Source organism: Oryctolagus cuniculus, chromosome 18 (genome assembly GCF_964237555.1).
Source record: "Oryctolagus cuniculus chromosome 18, mOryCun1.1, whole genome shotgun sequence".
Taxonomy (NCBI): domain Eukaryota; kingdom Metazoa; phylum Chordata; class Mammalia; order Lagomorpha; family Leporidae; genus Oryctolagus; species Oryctolagus cuniculus.
Genome location: NC_091449.1, coordinates 17,135,143 through 17,157,260, shown reverse-complemented (window position 1 = coordinate 17,157,260; position 22,118 = coordinate 17,135,143). Strand labels below are relative to the sequence as shown.

General features: G+C 43.1%; 1 protein-coding gene and 2 long non-coding RNA genes across 8 annotated transcripts in view; 1 reads left to right on the top strand and 2 right to left on the bottom strand.

Annotated features, from left to right (window-relative positions):
• Window positions 1-11,166: 11,166 nt before the first annotated feature.
• Window positions 11,167-15,650, bottom strand: LOC127491343 (uncharacterized). 2 transcript variants are annotated; one of them, XR_011383965.1, is made up of 2 exons: window positions 14,704-15,650; window positions 11,167-14,556 (listed from the first exon to the last, which is right to left on the bottom strand). It is a non-coding gene; the product is annotated as an uncharacterized lncRNA (long non-coding RNA). The 2 variants fall into 2 exon arrangements; XR_007919989.2 differs by having other exon boundaries at window positions 14,886-15,650.
• A 580-nt stretch (window positions 15,651-16,230) lies between these two features.
• LOC127491348 (uncharacterized) lies at window positions 16,231-21,400 on the bottom strand. Its single transcript, XR_007919994.2, has 3 exons — window positions 21,211-21,400; window positions 20,660-20,866; window positions 16,231-16,496 (listed from the first exon to the last, which is right to left on the bottom strand). It is a non-coding gene; the product is annotated as an uncharacterized lncRNA (long non-coding RNA).
• Window positions 21,388-22,118, top strand: part of LOC138843011 (zinc finger protein 585B) — a 25,639-nt gene continuing 24,908 nt past the window's right edge. For 4 of the 5 annotated variants that reach the window (XM_070062267.1, XM_051847055.2, XM_070062266.1 and 1 more), the window contains exon 1: window positions 21,388-21,565. In XM_070062267.1, the coding sequence (XP_069918368.1) occupies window positions 21,557-21,565 (9 nt within the window). In that variant the 5' untranslated portion in view covers window positions 21,388-21,556. The remainder of the gene's footprint in view (window positions 21,566-22,118) is intronic. The other variant, XM_070062268.1, reaches the window with a different exon arrangement.

Sequence of the window (22,118 nt, the reverse complement as noted above, 5' to 3'; positions counted from 1 at the left end):
ATTTAGGTGGTCCATGTTTTTCTTATCTGTCAAAAGTTCCAGTTCTGGCTGTTGTAACATCAAGCAAGCTTGTTCTGGCTCTGGCCCTTCACGTCGACTGCGATCTCTGAGCATATTCTGCCGCCCTTGCAGTTCTTGGTCTTCTCTTCTAGAGAGCCCCCACTTCTATCATTGGATCTGAAATAACATAGTTCCTGGGGTCATATCTTTGGACCCCAGGATTTATACTATTTTTGTGTTGCAAGTAGTAGTGTTCTGACCTGATAGTAAGTTTTTATTTTTGCTGTTGTTTTTAATACCCCCACCTCTGCTAGACCATCAGCCTCACAGGACAGAAACTGTCTTTTTTTGTGCTATGTCTAAGGCACTGAATACAGCACCTGCCCAAATACTACAAGTTTTTTAAGTAGATCATTGAGTGAAAGCAGTAGCACTAAGGTCGACCAGATGCCCCACACAGAGGGCGCTAAATACATGGAGTTGGGGGTGGAGGTGGTTATGGTTCCTCTAATTCTATATTTAATGTTCCTCCCCATGCTGCAGCACAGAGAGCCCTAACTCTTTGTTGTCCAACCATCCTGTGTCTTCTTACCCCAGAAAATCCTACCTACATTCTCCCCCTCTGTGTCTACCAGGTCTCCTTACTCTGCTTCCTCCTGATCTCAGTGTGCAGGTTGTATACAAGGTGGGGCACATTAGTGAGGGACCATACACACAGCTATTTCAGGTAAGCTAGGAACTTCTTCTGGGTCTCCCACGTGGGTGGCAGAGGCCTAAAACTTTGGGCCATCTTCCGCTGCTTTTCTCGAGCCATTAGTAGGGAGTTGGATCAGAAGTGGAGCAGGTGGGACATGAACAGGCACTTGTGTGGGATGCCACTATTGAAGGTGGCAACTTTACCCACTATGCTACCATGTTGGCTCCAACACCTTTAATCTTGGACCCCAATCATCAGTGCTGTCTGCCTTACTTCCTCCATTACAGCAACCACTAGCAGATTTGGAATACAGTTGCCAAAAATATTGTGGTTGAGACTTCTGGGCTTCCAGCGCCACATCAAACAGTGAATGAGATTTAGTAGGCAAGTGTTGATCCTGTGGTCAAAGTTGGGTTCAGATTGGTTAATGACAGGATGAGCTGGGCCCTTCACCTTCACCGTTCAATCACCTACTCATGCCAGTGTGACTGTTACCTGTATTATATATCCTACCCTAACCGACCTTATCCTACCCTACTTCTCACTCCTCATGCCATGCCACTTAACTGTTACACTTAATTCCACAATTATATGCTTTTGATTGTCAGTATAATTAACAATTTTTTTTTAGATTTTTATTTATTGATTTGACAGAGTTACAGACAGAGAAAGAGACAGAGAGAAAGGTCTTCCTTCCATTGGTTCACTCCAAATGGCCGCAATGGCCAGAGCTGCGCTGGTCTGAAGCCAGGAGCCAGGTGCCTCTTCTTGGTCTCCCATGCAGGTGCAGGGGCCCAAACATCTGGGCCACCCTCCGTTGCTATCCCAGGCCATAGCTGAGAGCTGGACTGGAAGAGGAGCAACTGGGACTAGAACTGGCGGCCATATGGGATGCTGGTGCCGCAGGTGGAGGATTAACTTAGTGTGCCATGGAGCTGGCCCCAACAATTATAATTTATACCTAACATAAGATCCTTGTCATTATCACATGCCTCTAATTATGAAGGTGTCACATCTAACATATTAACTCTGATGATAAAAAATAAAATATGCCTATTTGCTATCTTCATATTGGTGTTTGTATTATATTAACAATAGTTCCCCTTCTACAGATAATTTATTGCCCCTTCTTTTGAAATCAGCACAATCATACTACTTAATATTTTCCAGGGTGAAGTTCTGGAAAATGGGCACACTTATAATGCAGTGTTGAGTACCACTGTTACGTAAATGTTTATATATCCCCCAAAACCCATATGTTGAATTCTAATTCCCAATGTTAGGAGTTAATGTTAGGAGAGTGGGATCTTCAGGAGCTGAATAGTTTATAAGGCAGCTACCTTCATGAATGGGGTTAATGCTCTTACAAAAGAGACCAAAGGGAGCTTGTTTACCCCTTTCATTATGTGGGGACACAGCCAGAAGGTGCCGTCTGTGAGAGAGAGAGAGCCCTCGCCAGACACTGAGTCTGCTGCTGCTTGTTAGACTTCCCAGCCACCAGAACTGGGAACAATTTCTATTGCTTAGAAATGATCCAGTGCAAGTTGCTGTGTGACAGCAGCCCAAACAATACTAGAGAACGACAGTATTTGTTGCTGTGGGACTGATGACCAAATATTCAGTGAAAAAATAACAGTACACACGCTTTCACAATCTCTGAGGGCCTGAAATCTAAGAAGAGTTTAAGTAGGTGGCTGTGGCTCAGGGATTCTCATGAGACTGTAGTCACGATGTTTATCTGAGGTACAATCATCTGAAGGGTGTTTGGAGCGAGGGGGATGTGTTTCCTAGTCCACTCACATGACTACTGGCAGAAGGCTGAAGGCACCAACTCGTAACCACATGGACCTACCACAGGACTATTTGAGTATATTCATATGGTGGCTGAATTGATTACTTTGGTCAGTGCTTTTCATTCTGAGAGTAGAAATTGAAATAGCAGAAGTTGAGTCATTAAGAACAGTTTTGGGGCTGGCGCCGCGGCTCACTAGGCTAATCCTCCACCTAACGGCGCCAGCACACCAGGTTCTAGTCCCAGTCGGGGCGCCGGATTCTGTCCCGGTTGCCCCTCTTCCAGGCCAGCTCTCTGCTGTGGCCTGGGAGGGCAGTGGAGGATGGCCCAAGTGCTTGGGCCCTGCACCCCATGGGAGACCAGGAGAAGCACCTGGCTCCTGCCATCGGATCAGCGCGGTGGGCCGGCTGCAGCGCGCCAGTCGTGGCGGCCATTGGAGGGTGAACCAATGGCAAAAGCAAGACCTATCTTTGTCTCTCTCACTATCCACTCTGCCTGTCAAAAAAAAGAACAGTTTTGGAAGCCGGCTACCAAGATGACATTGTGATTTTTTGCATTTATAATATTATCATTGCAGTTGATACCACTATTAGGAATGATAGCAGAAGGAAATAGGCTTCACATTATATCACAGATTACAAAGATGTCTGAGAGTTAAATGATATAGAACCCAGTACATGGTGCTAGAAGTGATAATGGTGATGATGATGACAGCAAATTTTATTTTTAAATTTTTGTTAGAGCAAGTGACAGCACTCTTATGCTAGCTCACTCTCCAACTAGCCACAAAAGCCAGGGTTGAGCCAAGCTGAGGCCAGGAGCTAAAAATGCAGTCCACGTCTCGGAAGTAGATAACAAGGACCCAAGTACTTGAGGTGTCGCCTGCTACCTCCCAGGGTGCATAATAGAAGGAAGCTGGCATTGGGAACAGAGCCAGGACTTGAGCTCAGGTACTTTGATATGAAACCTGGGTATCCCAACCATTGACTTAATTCACTCCTGATAACACATGTTAGTTAAGTGTTTAATATGTACCAGGCCCTGAACTTTAAAAATTTAAACTTACTCCTTCCATACAATGCTGGGAATAGACGCACTTGTTATTTCTGTTTAATGGATGAAGAATCTGAAATCTGAGTCTCAGAGGGTTGAAAGGACTTGCCCAAGTATACAAAGTAATGGAAATGGCACAGGGAATTAAAACCCATACCAGCTGACTAGTGTCCATTACATTAACCTCTGTGTAGTGTTGCTCTTCATAGCATATCATAAGTATGGTCAGTTAAAATCTGGGTTACAGTGTTGTATATATAAATCATACCATAGAGTAGTTATAATACTTTATCTGATAAAGTTCATTATTCCTATACCTTCACTCCTACCCCATGGACACACATTTTTAATATTTTCATATTAAAGTTGTGCATGAGTGATGAACACTTTAAATGACATGGCTTCATTTCTTCATTTATTTTCCCTGGAAGTCTTTCCCATGAAGACAGGAAAAGAGCAGCTCCACTGAGTCCTATTTAATCAGTATCTTCTCTGGCTTCTTCCGTGTGGGCTGCAATAACAAGACGCCATAAGCTGAGCGGCTTAAACCACAGAAACTTGTTTCTTCACAGTTCTGTAGGCTGGAAAGTGCAAGATAAATATGACAGCATGATCTGGTTCTGTCAAGAGCTCACTTCTTGGCTTGCAAATGACTGCCATCTTATTGTGTTCTGCTTGTGTGTCCCTTCCTGGATGCATGCATAATGAGACAGAACCTCTTCCTCACAAGACTACCAATCCTATGAGATTAGGATCCCACCTTTATGACTACAGTTAGGCTTAAATACCTTCTGAAATCCTACTCTCCCGAATATAGTCACAATAGGGCTTACAGCTTTAGAATGGAGTTAAGTGTTACACAACTCAGACTATACCACCCTACACAAGTCACTTCTGTGACATCTGTGATGTTAATCACAACCATCAAAGGATGGGCAGTATGTGATTGTTCAAGTTCAACATCAGAAAGCCTAGTCACCCTTGGTTCTGGAATCCATGTCTCACTTCCTGGTAGCCCACAGAATGACCTTTCATAGAGTGATTATCTGCTGGTGCTGCCACTAATTGCTAGTACTCACTAGGTGGTAGCAGCTAACTGCTAGATGAAATACTCTCAAAAGCCTTAAACAAATTCAGCAGTCCTTTTTGTTTTACCTTATACAGTTGAGAAAGAAGGAAGTTCTAATGCCATCCTTACTGTTTCACAAACGAGAGTCACAAGTATTGGCTCTCTGTCAAAAATGTACCTATAAATTGGCTAGTCATTTTGAGGTAGAAAGAGCAGAAGGTCAAGGTCAGAGGCAGAGCAGAGATTAAAGGGGAACACCTTGGAAAACATCATCAACCTCTCATGGCCAGTGGCTTCCTAAGGCTGATTTGTTGTACAGCATGTGAATAGAGACTGGTGATTATCTACTTTTCTAGAAGCTATAGAGAAAAACAGTGTTTTCTATTCCTTGTCCTGTTGAGATTTTCCTCATAACAATAAGAAGGCCTAGAATTATTCAAATTGAAATGCCGGAATTACTAGTGAATGCTAAAGGGAAAGTGGAATCCTAAAGATTTTCAAAGTATAGAGAGGAAAGAAGAGGATGCACACAAGAAGTAAAAACCGTATTGATTGGGGGTGATGATAGTTTGCAGTAACTGTTATGTATTTTATGAACAATTAGGAAAACACTCCAAACAAATTATTGACAAGGAGAAGGAAATGTCATTTACACTGATTTGATCACTACACATGGTATATATTTATTCTAACATCACAATGTACCCCATAAATGTGTAGTTATGTTAATAAAATTTAGAAAACAATATGATGTAAATGCCAGTCTGATTTAGTCGTCACCCATTGAATAAATGTATCAAATTATCATGCTGTACCCAGTAATTATTCAAGTAATAATAAGAAAATCCTTAAAAACAAATTGTTTAGATTCCCCATGAGGTAAAGATACATATATTTTTAAAGATTTATTTATTTTACTTGAAAGTCACAGTTACACAGAGAGAGAAGAGAGAGAGAGAGAGGTTTTCTATCCGCTGGTTCACTCCCCAGTTGACTGCAATGGCCAGAGCTGTGCTGATCCAAAGCCAGGAGCCAGGAACAACTTCTGGGTCTCCCATGTGGGTGCAGGGGCCCAAGGACTTGGGCCATCTTCTGCTGCTTTCCCAGGCCATAGCAGAGAGCTGGATCAGAAGTGGTGCAGCCAGGCAGGCACCGCAGCTCACTAGGCTAATCCTCTGCCTGCGGCGCTGGCACTCTGGATTCTAGTCTGGGTTGGGGTGCCGGTTCTGTCCCGGTTGCCCCTCTTCCAGTCCAGCTCTCTGCTGTGGCCCGGGAGTGCAGTGGAGGATGGCCCAAGTGCTTGGGCCCTGCACGCCATGGGAGACCAGGAGGAAGCACCTGGCTCCTGGCTTCAGATCGGCTCAGCATGCCGGCCGTAGTGGCCATTTGGGGCGGGGGGGGGGGGGGTGAACCAACGGAAGGAGATCTTTCTCTCTGTCTCTCTCTCTAACTCTGCCTATTAAAAAAAAAAGAAGTGGTGCAGCTGGGTCTCACACCAGCGCCCATATGGGATGCTAGCGCTTCAGGCCAGAGAGTTAACCTGCTACGCCACAGTGCCAGCCCCAAGAAACTTTCTATATGCATTCTGATACAAATAATAAGAGCCAACAACCCTTTTCTCAGTTGTAATTTTAAAATATCTTTACCTCGGGGCTGGCACTATGGTGTAGTGGGTAAAGCCACCACCAGCAGTGCCAGCATCCCATATGGTCGCCAGTTTGAGTCCCGGCTGCTCCACTTGCGATCCAGCTCTCTGCTGTGGCCTGGGAAAGCAGCAGAAGATGGCCCAAGTCTTTGGGCCCCTGCACCCACGTGGGAGACCCAGAAGAAGCTCCTGGCTCCTGGCCTCGGTTCGGCGCACCTCTGGCTGTTGCAGCCAACTGGGGGGTGAATCATCGGATGGAAGACCACCCCCCCTCCACCTCCCCTCTCTGTGTAAATCTGACTTTCAAATAAATAAATAAAATTTTTTTTTTAAAAAAGAAAGTTTCTTAACATATAGATTTCTGGGACCACCAGTTTCTGATTCAGCAGAATGGGTGAGATCCAAGAATCTGCTTTTCGGCAGAAGATGTCTCAAGTATTTGGGGCTCTGCCACCCATGTGAGAGGCCTGGAAGAAGCTCCTGGCTTTGGCCTGGCTTAGCCCTGGCTGTTGCCGCCACCTGGGAAGTGAACCAACAGTTAGAAGCTCTCTCTCTCCCTCAGTCTTTCCCTTTCTCTCCTGTAACTCTGCCTTTCAATAAATAAATAAATAAATTTTGAAAAATCTGCTTTTATCACAGGTTCTCAGGTGATATTGATGCTGTCAATACTCAGCACAGTGTGAGCCCACAGACCTGGAAAACTCAGTGGTTCACTCAAAGTCACAGCTTACTAAAAGTAGACGTGGGAGTTGAAGCTGTCAAGTATGAGGCCAGAACCCAAAAGACAGTTGAGAAGGGGATGGATGGCTGAGGTACAACAAATATCCTTTGGCCAGAGATGTGATATTGACTGTAGGAATCTTTCTTGATCTCCAAGACAGGTCAGTGGTGGAGGGCACATCTAGAGCCATCAAAGTTGTGAGTGGGGAAGGCAGAGGAAAGAAATTCAGTTGTATTTAGAATGAGTTTGGGGGTATGTTGAAATGGGGAAATGTGATTTGTACCATGGCTGTGCTACAAAGAAAATATGGGTGTGGTCTTAGTGACCTTGAGTTAGACAACACTTTTTTTATCTGGCACCTTAAAGTGAAAACAAGTTTAAAAAGTTAAGTTGGACTTTGTAAAAAAATTTAAACCTTTCTTGTATCAAAGGACAGTGCCAAAAAGTAGGAGGAAAAACCCACAGAATTAAAAAAAAAAAATCTTCGCCCATTATTTTTCTTACGGGAGTCTAGTATCCAGAATATATAAAGAACAATAAGAAGAAATAACCTAGGAGTCAGTGATGTGGCATAGCAGGTAGAGTGGTCACCTGCAGTGCTAGCATCCCATATGGGCACTGGTTGGAGTCCCAGCTGGTTTCGGATCGGCGCAGCTCTGGCCATTGTGGCCATCTGAGGAGTGAACCATCGGATGGAAGACTCTCTCTCTCTCTCTCTCTCTCTCTCTCTGTCTCTCTCTGTCTGCCTCTCCTCTCTCTGTGTAACTCTGTCTTTCAAATAAGTAAATCTTTAAAAAAATAAAATGGGCAAAGTTTTTGAAAAGACATTTCTCCAGAGAAGAGGTATAGATGCTCAATAAACCTGTGAAAAGAAGTTCAACACAATTAGAGAAATGAAAATCAAAACTATAATGAGACACTGCTTACAGCCAATAGGATGGCCTTTTAAAAATATAGAATAAGAGGAAATGTTATTGGCAAGATAGTGGAACAGGAGATAACCAGCCTCCCCCACCCAAAGAACAATTAGATTAAAAATTGGACAAAAACCTGACAGGGCTTGATAGTCCAACTAAGAATGTGCAGCGACACATTGGAACAATGCAAAACAATATGCCAAAGGGCTGCCTGGGGATTTTCACATATCTGTGAGATGTGGTAATGGCTATGTACAAAGCCAGAGGATGGGATCTTTCAGTGTCAGTCAAGTGGTAGCTGGATGGTCTGCAGGGGCCTGCTCTACACTGGATCCTAGAAGTCTTTCATGCTGGGAGGTCTAACAGCTCCCATAACTGCAGTAGACTGCCTTCGGTGGAGTTGTCCTTAGTGTTCCTTAGCATGGGTCCCAGTAGCCTGCTCTGTAGAGGACACCAGCAACTTTTGCTCCTGAGGTAAGCAGCCTTTGCTTCTGTGCTTCCTGGAGAGGGAGAGATTGTAATGCCCCGACCCAAGAAGGAGTCACTGTTGAGCTGCACAGGGACTCAGGCCATTATATTGAACCCTGAACACAAAGCAATAACTTCCACGCATTCAACTCTGCAGCTGCCCTAATTGCGCCCTCACCTCAGACTGGAGTCATCGCTGCTGCTGTGTAGTCCAAGACCTGGACTTTGGAGTCAGTCTTTGGGTGTGTGCCCAAACTGCAGAAGCTGGCTCTGCAGGTGCCCTACAAGGGCCCATGCCTAAGACCCTGGAGTCACCACTGTAGCAGGAGCACTGGATCCCACAGGTGTTGTAGCTCTACATGTGCCCGTGCTCTGGACACAGTTCCTTGGATGCTCTACAGGTGCCTGTGCCTTATACACCATTATTAACATTGCAGCAGGGGAATTTGTGCCTAAGGCTTCTTGGACCCCAGACCTATAATCCATTCTCATCTTGACTCCGTAGTTGCTCTACAGGTGCTCTGCACCAGTGCCACCCGCTTGACAAGTGCACCTGTAAGCTGAACCCAGTGCAGAGAGGGACTTTCAGTTACAACTTGCTTTGAGGGAAAAGAGGTTAGGAGGACCCCAGTGACCTTTGCCTCTGAAGACCCCCAAAAGCTCTTGCTGCCTTGGCCGCTGAGGACCCTAGTTGACAGAGCTACACAGAGACTATACTGTGGCAATCTCACAACCAGAACTTTTACACCACATCCAGTCAGAGTCCTTGGACCAACCACAAGTAAAGGTCTTTTCCTTGTGATCCAATCCTTTAATACAAGAGGGGAGAATCACTATATGGCAACTAGAAACATAAAAAATGAAAGAAACATGACACCAACAAAGGAACACAATAACTTTCCAGTAATTGACCTCAAAAAATGGAGATCTATGAATTGCTGGACAAAGAATTCCAAATAATTGTCTTAAGGAAGGGAAAACAAACAAGATCATGAAATCAAAACATGAACAAAATGGGAATGTCAAGAAAGTAATAGAAATCACAGATAAGGACCAAATGAATTCTGGAGCTGAAGAAGACAATGCATTAAATTAAGAGGGGAGAAAAGCTACAGAGAGCATCAATAGCAGACTTGCTCAAACAAATGGAAGAATCTGTGAACTCAAACACTAGTTGTTTGAAATTACCCAGACAGAGTAACAAAAAGAAGAAAAATGAGAATTACAAGAGAGCATATGGAATTTATGAGACACCATCAACTTGCTTAATATATCCATTTTGGAATCTTAGAAGACTAGGAGAAAGACATTTTTATTTATTTAAAGAAATAATGGCTTCCGAAGTCTGGGGAGAAAGAAACACATCCAGGACATGAAGTTCAAATGTTCCCACACAGGCTCAACCCAAAGAGGTCTTCAAGACATGTTACATTCAAACCATCCAAATCCAAGGAGAAAGAGAATTTTGAAAGCAGCAAGAGGAGAGACTTATAATATATTCAGATATGCATATATCCGGGGATTTCTCTGCAGAACGCTTGCAGGCCAGGAGAGATCAGAAAAAAAATATTCAAAGTACTGAAAGAAAAACAAACACCACCAGCCAAGGTTACTTATTAGGCAAAGATGCCTTTCAAAAATGAAAAAATGATAAAGACTACATTCTAGGAAAATGTAGAAGAAGTTGAGGGAGTTCATCACTTGTTTTTCCTTACAAAAATGCTGAGGGGTGTTTTTCAAGCTGATATGAAAAGAAGTTAATTAACAGCATGAAAAAATTGGACAAGATAAACGTCACTGGTTAAAGTAGTATACAGTACAAATTGAGAATAAAACTAATGGTGGTGTATAAATCACTTATAACTCTAGTATGAAAGCTAAAGGATGAAAATATATTTTTAAAGTATGATGACAGTAATTTGTAAATTGACACCTAGTATAAATTATAAGTTATACATTGTGACATCAAAAACATATATGTGTTTGTGAGGGTTAGAAGTCCAGAATGTTTGCATATGCTCCAAGTTAAGTTGTTAACAATTTGAAATAGACTATTATAACTATAAGATATTTTATGCAAGCCTCATGGTAACCTCAGGGGAATAACCTATATTAGATGCACAAAAGATGAAGAGAAAAAAAAAACATACCACTATACAAAATCTTCAAAGTAGAACAGCAAGAGAGGAAGAAAGGAATAAGAGTATGCAAGAGAGAAAACAATTAGCAAAATTCAATAGTAAGTTTTATTTATCAGTAATTACATTAAATATAAATTAACCAAATTCTCCAAAGGACAGAGTGGCTAAATGGATTTTTTTTTTTTAATTCAAGTATAGAGTACCTACAAGAGACTTCACCTCTAAGGACACACATAAACTAAAAGTGAGGAATGGAAAAATATATTCCATGCAAATGAAATCAAAAGTGAGGATTGCTATATTTACATTAGACAAAATAGTCTGTAAGAGATTTTAACAAGAGGCAAGATCATTATGTAATGGTAAAGGCATCAATTCAGCAAAAGGATGGGACAGTTATAGATACATATGCAGTCAACATCACAGTATGTAAATATAGAAAACAAATACTATTAGATATGAAGGGACAAATATACAACAAAACAATAATAGCTGGAGACTTCAATATCCCACTTTCAAAAATGGGTTAAACACCCAGACAGAAAAGAAATAAACATTAAATTTTAACTGTACTTTAAACCAAATGGACCTAACATATATTTACCATTCCATTCAACAGCAAGAGTACACATTTTTCTAATAAAGTGCATATGAAACATTCTCCAGGATAGATCATATTTTAGGCCACAAAACAAGTCTTAACAAATTTAAGGAGATTGATTCAATAATTTAAAAATCTAGCAACAATGAAAAGTGTAGATCAAGACAGTTTTGCTAGTGAAATTTATAAAAAGTTTAAAGAAGAACTTGCACCAATTCATCTCAAACCCATTTTAAAAACTGTAGAGGTTGGGGGCTGGTTTTGTGGCGTGGAGAGTAAAGCTGCCGCCTGCAGTGCCGACATCCCATGTGGGCTCTGGTTCGAGTCCCGGCTGCCCCACTTCTGATCCAATTCTCTGCTGTGGCCTGGAAAGCAGTTGAAGGTGGCCCAAGTTCTTGGGCCCCTGCACCCACATGGGAGACCTGGAAAAAGCTCCTGGCTCCTGGCTTTGGATTGGCTCAGCTCTGGTCATTGTGGTCATCTGAGGTGTGAACCAGCAGATGGAAGACCTCTCTTTCTCTCTCTCTGCCTTTCTGTGACTCTGCCTTTCAAATAATTACATCTAAAAGAAAACTGTAGAGGAGAGAACATGTCCAAATTCATTTTATGAGGCTAACATTACTTTGACACCAAAGCCACATAAGAACATTACAAGAAAATGAACTACAACATCTCAGATGATTTCAAATGCAAAAATCCTAAAAAAAAAAAAAAAACACACACACACACACACACACACACAACAACAACTCACTACAAACCTGAATTCAATGATATGTTGTAAAGGTCATTCACCATGATCACTGACCAATGAAAGGAAAGCTATGTGCACTGTAGATCAACCAGAGGTCCACCAGCTTGGGGTTTCTATAGCAACTCCTCCAATCTCTTGGTAGATGACACATACCTTCAAATAACTATAAAAAGTATGCTTAGAGAAGTAAAGGACACTGGGATAACAATGTCCCATCAAATAGGGAATCTTATTTAAGAGATGGAATTTTTTTTTTTTTTTTTTGACAGGCAGAGTGGACAGTGAGAGAGAGAGACAGAGAGAAAGGTCTTCCTTTGCCGTTGGTTCACCCTCCAATGGCTGCCGCAGCCAGCGCACCGCGCTGATCCGATGGCAGGAGCCAGGTACTTATCCTGGTCTCCCATGGGGTGCAGGGCCCAAGCACTTGGGCCATCCTCCACTGCACTCCCTGGCCACAGCAGAGAGCTGGCCTGGAAGAGGGGCAACTGGGACAGAATCCGGCGCCCCGACCGGGACTAGAACCCGGTGTGCCGGCGCTGCAAGGCAGAGGATTAGCCTAGTGAGCCACGGCACCGGCCTGGAAATTATTTTTTTAAAACATGGCCAAGAGCAGTTGAGCCAGTGTTGGGGCTCAGCAGGCTAAGCCATTGCCTATGATGAGCACTGGTTCAGCACTGGTCCTATATGAGCACTGGTTCAAGTCCCAGTTGCTCCACTTCCCATCCAGGCCCCTGCTAATATGCCTGGGAAAGCATACAAATGATCCAAGTGATTGGGCACCTGCCATCCATGTGGGAGACCCAGATGGAGTTAGATCTCTTTCTGTCTCTTATTCTTTCTATGTAACTCTGTCTTTCAAATAAATAAATAATATTTATTTTATTTATATATTACTTTAAATATACATATTAATTTAAATACATATATATTAGTTTAAATATATACACAAATACATATGTTTATATATATGTAGTTTAAATATACATACATACATATGAAGCAACAGCAATTTGCTAATGGCTATAAAAATGTGAGTATGTTTTTTTTAGAAAAAGATTTATTTATTTATTTGAAAGGCAGAGTTACAGAGAGGCAGAGGCAGAGAAAGAGAGAGGTCTTCCATCTGCTGATTCACTCCCTAGATGGCCACAATGGCTGGAGCTGCGCCACTCCCATTACACAACAGACTATGTTGAGGTTTGAAATGTTGTAGTTGGTTACCGGAATTTTATGTCTCAATTCTCAAAAATTTACAAAGAAGCTTGCATTATAGATTTAATAGCAAAAAGTATAATATGACTATCTGAAATATCAGTTAAAGAAAGAAGGTAATGATTATAGTTTATTCATAATGAATGTAATTCAAACATTGAAAAAAATATTCCAGTGTGGAATTATATTTTGTAGCATTTTAAAGTGATATTATAATCATTACTTTTAAACAAACATCAACTAACTTTTTACCAAGTTGTATGCATAGGCCTCTAGTTTTTCTAGCTGAAATGTTAGTGGCTAAATGTAAGCCAGAAAATAGTACACTTAAGATTTATATATTTTGGCCGGCGCCGCAGCTCAATAGGCTAATCCTCCACCTAGCAGCGCTGGTACACCCGGTTCTAGTCCTGGTTGGGGCGCCGGATTCTGTCCTGGTCGCTCCTCTTCCAGGCCAGCTCTCTGCTATGGCCCGGGAGTGCAATGGAGGATGGCCCAAGTCCTTGGGCCCTGCGCCCGCATGGGAGACCAGGAGAAACATCTGGCTCCTGGCTTCAGATCAGCGCGGTGTGCTGGCCGCAGTGTGCTGGCTGCAGCGGCCATTGGAGGGTGAACCAACAGCAAAGGAAGACCTTTCTTTCTGTCTCTCTCTCTCACTGTCCACTCTGCCTGTCAAAAATAAATAAATAAATAAATGACCTAGGGGCTGGCGCTGTGGCACAGGGGGTTAAAGCCCCAGCCTGCAGTGCTGACATCCCATATGGTTGCCAGTTTGAGTCCCTGCTGCTCCACTTCCGATCCAGCTCTCTGCTATGGCCTGGGAAAGCAGTAGATGGCCCAAGTCCTTGGACCTCTGCACCCACACTGGAGACCCAGACGAAGCTTGTGGCTCCTGGCTTTGGTTCAGCTAAGTTCTGGCCATTGCAGTCATTTGGGGAGTGAACCATCGGATGGAAGACTTCTTTCTCTCTCTCTCTCTCTCTGACTCCTCCTCTCTGTAACTCCGTCTTTCAAGTAAATAAAATAAATCTTTAAAAATAAATAAATGACCTAAGTCATTACCTGAGAAAAATAGGAAAAGATATACAAATCAAACCCAAGCTAAGTTGAAGAAAACAATAAATATGAATAAAATACAATTAAAGAAAATTAAGAAAGAAAAAAAATTTATCCTTTGAAATTTTGCCAAAACCGTCAGTCCCTTACATTAATAATAACAAAGAGTGCTGGAGAAAGGGGAGTTTGGGAAGCCTGGTAGGCAGCTCCCAGCATCAGTTTTGATAATCTTCTTGATGCCAATTAGATGGAGGTTCTTTTGACATAAAACCTGGTTGTTTGCAGCTGGTAGTAACAGATTCTTGACCAGGTGGTGATGTCAAGTAAAAGTAGGCTTGGTGGTGGCAAATTTCCTCTTCAGGTGAGATCTACCATTCTAGCCATTTCCATGCAGTCAGCCCCTGGAGTTTTTAAGTAGGCATTATTTTATCTGTAGAGCAAACATTCTGATTAGTCACAAGATCACCAGTTAAAGAAAGATGTTCATTAGAGTTACAGAAGGTGCCTGAAAAATGTGTGCTCCCTCCAGAGGGATGATTCCTTCGTGGTCAGGTATTTCCTGAACATCCCCAGGTACCTGAAGAGGTCAGGGGTGACAGGGTTCTGAAGAACGGATACGCAGACTGCCAACATTTCTCACAACACACTTCAAAGACAAAGCCCTCCTCAGAGGTCTGAGCACAGGGCAGGGGTTCCTAGGCCCGGCCCGACGAGGTATACTGGACTAAGGGTCACTGAGTTTTCCGTTGACAGCTTCACCTGGGGACTCAGGAAACTCCTCCATCACCTCCTTGGCCTGTCCACAGCCAAACTGGTTTCATCTGCCGCTCAGTCTTACTCCATTCTCATCCTCTCTGAAATCCGAGCCGCGGAGGAGTTTGTCTACCACAGCCCCACACAGCTCTGCCGTCACTGGGGTGGTAGAAGTGACCCAAAGGTTGGTTTGAACCAGTCTCAAGGAGACGAAGGCTGCAGACTGCCCCCCGCCCCCAACCGTCCCTGGAAGGGAGGGGGGAGGGTTCAAGCAACGGGTCCTTGAACTGAGCATGCGCGCGCTACAACAGCTTCGGTTGCAAAGACAGCTTCGGTTGCCTAGCGATGTGTCCCTGAAGCTTTCTGTGGCACTTCCCTGGGTTTGGGCTCTGGCTGGCCCACTCCAGGGGGTCGATCGATGGTCCAGGAATCTGAGGAGTGGAGAATGGCTGGTCAGGTTGGTGAATGGCTCCCCACAGGCAGTCTGCCCTGTCACTAGGAGAGTGGGACTGCCTGGGTTCATACTGTGCGTGTGGGATCCACTTGTCTGAGAAGCTTCAAGCCCATGGGCCACTATCTTTTGAAATAGCCCATAAACATGGCTGTGTAGCGGCTCAGCATAGCCACCCTATCGACCATGGTCCCCCCAATACTTCTAGTTCTTCCCCCTTGCCTTATTTTTCTTTCTAGAACATATCACCATCTAAAAATAATAGATGCTTTACTTACCTTTTGAAAATCTCTGTACCCTATTAGAACAGGGGCTCCAAAAGATTAGGAATTTCTTTTAAAAGTTGTTTCAAAAAAATTTCTAGACTCACAGAAAAGGTAACCAAATTGTACGCAGGACTTCTGTGTACCCTTCAAAAGGATTCTCCTAAAGTTAACATCTAACATAATAACAATACAATTACCAATGCTAACAAATTGATGGCGATATAACACTATAAGACGATATAACTACAGAACTTACTCAAAATTTTCCGATTTACTTCCTTAGTCTCTCTAATGCAAGATCCAGTCCAGGATCCTCCACTGCACTTCATTTTTGAGTCTCTTTAGTCTTCTACAAACTGTGACATCTCCTCAGTCTTTCCTTGTCATGATTGTGACGCTTTTGAAGTAAAATTGATTTTTTGGAGAGTTACCTCAATTTGAGTCATTTTTTCATGATTATATTGAAGTTGTATATTTTGCAACAGGAATACTTTTTGTCCTATCACAGGTGACATGCTGCCAGTATAGTCATATGTTGTTGACAGTGATGTGAACCTTTATCTTATGATGGTATCTGTAAGTTTCCTCCTCCATAAAGTCACTCTTTCCTTTTATAATGAATAAGGGTCTTATGTGGAGACAGTATGTGGATTTTGAACTTTATTTGTCACTCTTATTTCTCGAGCTTAGAATAGGAGAGGGGCATGAGTGAAAAGAACTTGGATGTGACAGATTTGGAGACATGTTGGTATAGAAGTTATAGTTCAAGGGGAAAAAGGGCCAGGGTTAAAGTAGGGGGTCTATTGGCAGTCAAGAATTCTTTGCATCTGACCAAGTTCTTGCTCTGAGTGATACTGCTGTTCTCACCACAAATGAGAAAGGTGCTGCTGGATGATCCATCTAAAAGAAAATCAGATTAAGATAAGGATTTGTTTAAGAGTTAAGGTGTTCTGCAAGACATGAACGTGAGACTCGTTGGCGTTTGACTGCAACATCAGTAGATAGTAAGGTCATCTTTATGAGACTCAAGCCATGAGTACACTGGTAAAGCTTGATGTAAACCCAATGAAGGGATTTCCAGGGTGACATATCCTGCTGTGTCACTTGCTAGATCTCCACACAGCTGTGAAAGGGATGGTTTGGCATCCTTCCATGAGCTTTATAGTAATATATTCCTACATAATCTAGCATGAAAGTTCTGCCTGTGAGATGCCACTGTTGATCTGTTCATTAATAGTGCCCATAGAAAGCTTAAGTTAGCTATTTGCTGCATTCCTTGCGTTTATGAGAGCTGTGGACAGTGAGTTTGGTCATTTTGGTCTAACTTCTACATAAACCTATTTTGAAATGTCATTCCCATGTTAGTTTCCAATCATGTGCGTAATGAAGGCTTTGCAAAGGATGTATCTTTAAAGCTTCATTATAACTCTTTGTAAGTTTTCCTGCCGACTGTCTGAAAAAGTTTACACAGTGCCTAGAAAAGTCAAAAGAATTAATAATAGGTGTTTAAGCTTTCATTAAATTTATTTAAGCACTAAAATGTATTCTCATTTTCAGTATGTAATTAAAACATTTTATTATAAAAAATCCAAAATAGTTCTATTTTCTAATATGACAAATATAGAGAAGAAAATATCTATTTGCTTTGAATTATTAAACATATGCAGTCTAGACTGGGTATTTGGGGTGGCTCCTGGCTTCAGATCAGCTCAGCTCTGGCCATTGCGGTCACTTGGGGAGTGAACCAACGGAATGAAAGATCTCTCTCTGACTCTACCTCTCTCTGTAACTTTAAAATAAATAAAATAAATCTTAAAAAAAAAAAACTAGCATTGTGGGGCCAGCACTGTGGCGTAGTGGGAAAAGCCACTGCCTACAGTGCTGGCTTCCTATATAGGCACTGGTTCAAGTCCCGGCTGCTCCACTTCCAATCCAGCTCTCTGCTATGGCCTGGGAAAGCAGTGGAAGGTGGCCCAGGTCCTTGGGCCCCTGCACCCATGTGGGAGATCCAGAAGAAGCTCCTGACTTCTGGCTTCAGATCGGCACAGCTCTGGTCATCTGTGGAGTGAACCAGTGGATGGAAGACCAAAAGAGAAGGGACTGGCGCTGTGGCTAGAAAAGCAATGGAAGATAGTCCAGGTCCTCAGGCTCCTGCACCTGCGTGGGAGACCCAGAGGAAGCTCCTGGCTCCTGATTATTGATTGGCACAGCTCCGGCCATTGCAGCCAATTGGGGAGTGAACCAGAGGATGGAAGACCTCTCTCTCTGCCTTTCCTTCTCTCTCTGTAACTCTTTCAAATAAATCTTTAAAAAAAATCAGAAGAGAAATTTTAAAATTATCTTGAGACAAATGAAAATGGAATACAATGTATCAAAATTTATGAGATGCAGCAAAATCATTTTTTCAAAAAAGTTATTTGTTAAACAAATATAAAATTATATTGTTATCAGCTCGATCTATATTTCCTGGATGATTAATGATGAAAATCTCTTCAAATGTTAATGGACTATATGTGCTCTTTAATGAAACTGGAATATGGTTGGATTAAAACTTGATCAGTCTTGCCCTTCTGAGATTCCTAATAAATACATTTTAGTTTAAATTTCCTCCTGGATATCATGTTGCATGTTGCCCTTCCCTTACCATTTTTTTTTTTTAAAGATTTATTTATTTGTTTCTTTGAAAGTTGGAGTTACAGAGAGAGACAAGGAGAAGCAGAGACAGAGAGAGAGGTCTTCCATCTGCTGGTTCACTCCCCAATTGGCTGCAATGGCCAGAGCTCCACCGACCTGAAACCATGAGCCAGGAGCCTCCTCTGGGTCCCCCACACTGGCGCAGGGGCTCAAGCACTTGGGCCATCTTCTACTGCTTTCCCAGACTATAGCAGAGAGCTGGATTGGAAGTGGAGCAGCTGGGACTTGAAATGGCGCCCTTATGGGCTGCCAGCACTGCAGGCAGTGGCCTCACTCGCTATGCCGCAGTGCCAGGACCCCTTTTTCAATAATTTTCAATATTATTATTTTCCTCTTCATTCTTTTTTTCTCCACAGGCAGAGTGGACAGTGAGAGAGAAGAGACAGAGAGAAAGGTCTTCCTTTTTGCCGTTGGTTCACCCTCCAGTGGCTGCCGTGGCTGGCGCACCACGCTGATCCGAAGCCAGGAGCCAGGTGCTTCTCCTGGTCTCCCATGGGGTGCAGGGCCCAAGCACTTGGGCCATCCTCCAATGCACTCCCTGGCCACAGCAGAGAGCTGGCCTGGAAGAGGGGCAACCGGGACGGAATCGGGCGCCCCGACCGGGACTAGAACCTGGTGTGCCGGTGCCGCTAGGTGGAGGATTAGCCTAGTGAGCCGCGGCGCCGGCCTCCTCTTCATTCTTAGTAGCTTGTGATATCCCTTACTGTGTTCTCCTTAGCCCACAAGTTATTACCTTTGTGTATTTAAGTACCAGGTATTTGGCATGTTTCATTAGCTGCCTGTTATTGATTTCCAATTGAAGTCAAGCCTAGGAAATGTGGTTTGTGTGATGTCAGTTTGAGGGATTTATAATTTCTTTTATGAGCTACTTTGTTCAGAATTTTTCAGTATATTTAAAAAATTTTCGTTCTCTGATTTAAAAGTGTAGATATGTGATGCATAAAGTCAATTATTATGCTATTCCAGTAAAGCCTCTAGCTATCTTTATTCTACTTGATCTGAGAGATGTGTTGGTTTGTTATTGTGATTGTGGATTCTCAAATATCCCCCAGTCTATCAGGTTTTGATGTATTTATTTCAGAACTATATCGTTAGATATATATTAGAAGTGTTGCATGCTCTTGGCAACTGCATCATTTTAAAATATTGACTATTTCTACTAATTGTTTGCTTTGAAATCTGTACTTGCATAATAGTATCCCCACACCTGCTGTCTTCATATTTCTTTGTAAATGTTTTTTTAAATTCTTTATTCTTTAATTTTTGTATGAAATTTTCACACAAATAATAAAGAAGAGAGAACTTTATAAGGAACTCCATGTACCCACGACCCTACTTCAACATTTATTAAAATTCTGTTATTCTTGTCTTATTCACATATAGCCCTCTTTAGATAGTTTCTAAAAGGCTAATGGCATTCTGCCTATATATATCTGCACATGCATTTCTGAAAATATTTCTTTTTAACAAAACCACAGTACAATAACATTAACTTCTTCTTGGGTCTCGGGAAGAAGTGTGTGTTCACTAGTGGACCTCAAAGTCTTTTCATTAGACTAAATATCATTTGAGAGGAAGGAAGAGAGCCTAGGATAAGCAGAGTCAAATTCTGTAATTGAATCTATCTTTATTTTAAAGATATTTATTCAAAAGACAGAGACAGAGAGATCTTCCATGTATTGGTTTACTTTCCAAATGTCCATAACAGCTGGGGCTGGGCTAGGCAGAAACCAGGAGCCAGGAACTCCATCCACGTCCCTCCACATGGGTGGCAGGGACCCAAGTATGGGGCCATCATCTCCTGCATTCCCAGGTGCATTAGCCGAAGAGTGAATCCCAAGCAAAGTAGCCAGGACTTGAACAGTCCCTTGGATTTGGGATGTGGGTGTCCCAAGCCAAGGCTTAACCTGCTGCCCCATGGTGCCAACACCCTGAACCTATTTTTAAGCTGAGTTCCAGAGAGGGACATAACTGGCCTGAAAGTACTTAGGACGTTTACATTACAGCATAGATCCAATCCTCTTAAAAGTTTTCCTGGGGCCTGCGCTGTGGAGCATCAGGTTAAAGCCCTGGCCTGCCGTGCCAGCAGCCCATATGGGTGTCAGTTCGAGTCCTGGCTGCTCCACTTCCAATCCAGCTCTCTGCTATGGCCTGGGAAAGCAGTAGAAGATGGCTCAATTCCTTGGGCCCCTGCACCTGTGAGGGAGACCAGGAAGAAGCTCCTGGCTCCTGGCTTCGGATCAGCTCAGCTCTGGCCGTTGTGGTCATTTGGGGAGTGAACCAGCAGAAGGAAGACCTCTCTCTCTCTACATCTCTGCAAGTAAGTCTTTCAAATAATAAAATAAATCTTTAAAAAAATTTTTCCGCACCTGCAGGGACTGAACATTTTGAGGAGAGCATAGAACCTCCCAGCACTGCCATGCAGGACTTGCTGTTAGAAGTAGTATTTATGATGGGGTTTGAAGCATATTTAGGTCTTCACAACGTGAAAGGAATTGCCTCTTTACAACTGACGTGCGCATCTTCATAGAGGGGTGAGGGGATGATGGGATTACTAGTTGCTTCAGAATTTCCATCTAGGAAAAGCAAAGGGGACAGTGAAAGAGTGGACTGAAGCCTTCATTTACATAGTAAGAACGTTATTCATGATTTGTTTTAATGTACAAGTAAAAAAAACAGCAAAGTTTTCCGTGGGTGGTTTTACTCACACACTGACCATATTAAACACCATTGTCATTTTAAAATTATTGCTGCCTGCTATAGTTTTACTTAGAGAAGAGGATGATAGCAAAACTTGGGAGTTCAAGCATCCATTCCCTCCACCAGTCTGTCAGAAAAGGACGCCCTGACTTTTCCCCCTGCTCGCTCCGATTTATTTCTCAGAACAGAACTGTAGAGTCCCCACCACCCAGACGCCTACCCCACTTCCATAGGCAGTTTCTGGGCGGGAGTCCCATGGCTCCGCCGTACGGAATGGAGCCGCTTCCTGGATGGCGGCCCACACGAAGAAACTCCAGTGGGCGCGGCCATGTTTTCCGCCCGCAGCCTCTCTTACGGTACTGGTCACCGTCTCTAACGACGCCTCAGCGCCCTGTTGACTGTGGGCGAATTGCGGCTTCCAAGTAAATACGGAGCATGCGCAGCACCAATAGCACGAAGGGGCGGTCGTAGAAATGGGAGCGTAAGCGGAAGTGGCCCTCGGGGGCTTTTTGCCGCTGCTGACAGGAGTACGTATTTCCCTATTTTAATGCGAAGAGGTCGCTGAGATGATTTGGGTTAGTTGCGATTAAGGATTGCGTAGAATTAGTAATGGAGGGCGGGGTGGGGGGGAGTGAGGAGTGGTCCGTGGAGTTGATAGTGGTGGTTTCCGAGTTCAGGTATGGGGAGTGGGGGAAGGTGTGTGGCGTCGGTTGCTGGTTGTCAGTGACCGGAGTCCTTGGGCAGTGGTGGAGTTTTGGAGCTGAGTTACTGGGATTCGGGAGCTGAGAACCTGTGGGGTCAGCTTTAGGAGTCTCTCGAATCCAGGGACCGCTTTCTTTCTAACCTGAGGTGGAACAGTAGCTCATTAATTTTCAACATTCTTTAATATAATGATTCACCAGTTTTCTTTATGGCTCAAGTGTAAGTGATTTTTAAAAGAATTTTTGTCACTTTTTTAGTTGACTCATGATTTGCCTAAAAGCGCGTTTTCTATTTGAAATAATGTCTGAGTAGTGCTGGAGTTGAAAAATTGCCTTATGGCCTAGGTCTTGGTTAGTTTTCATAAATGTCACCTCTACTACGTAGAAACTGTGCATTCGCTGACTGTATTTTAATACGTGTTGAGCA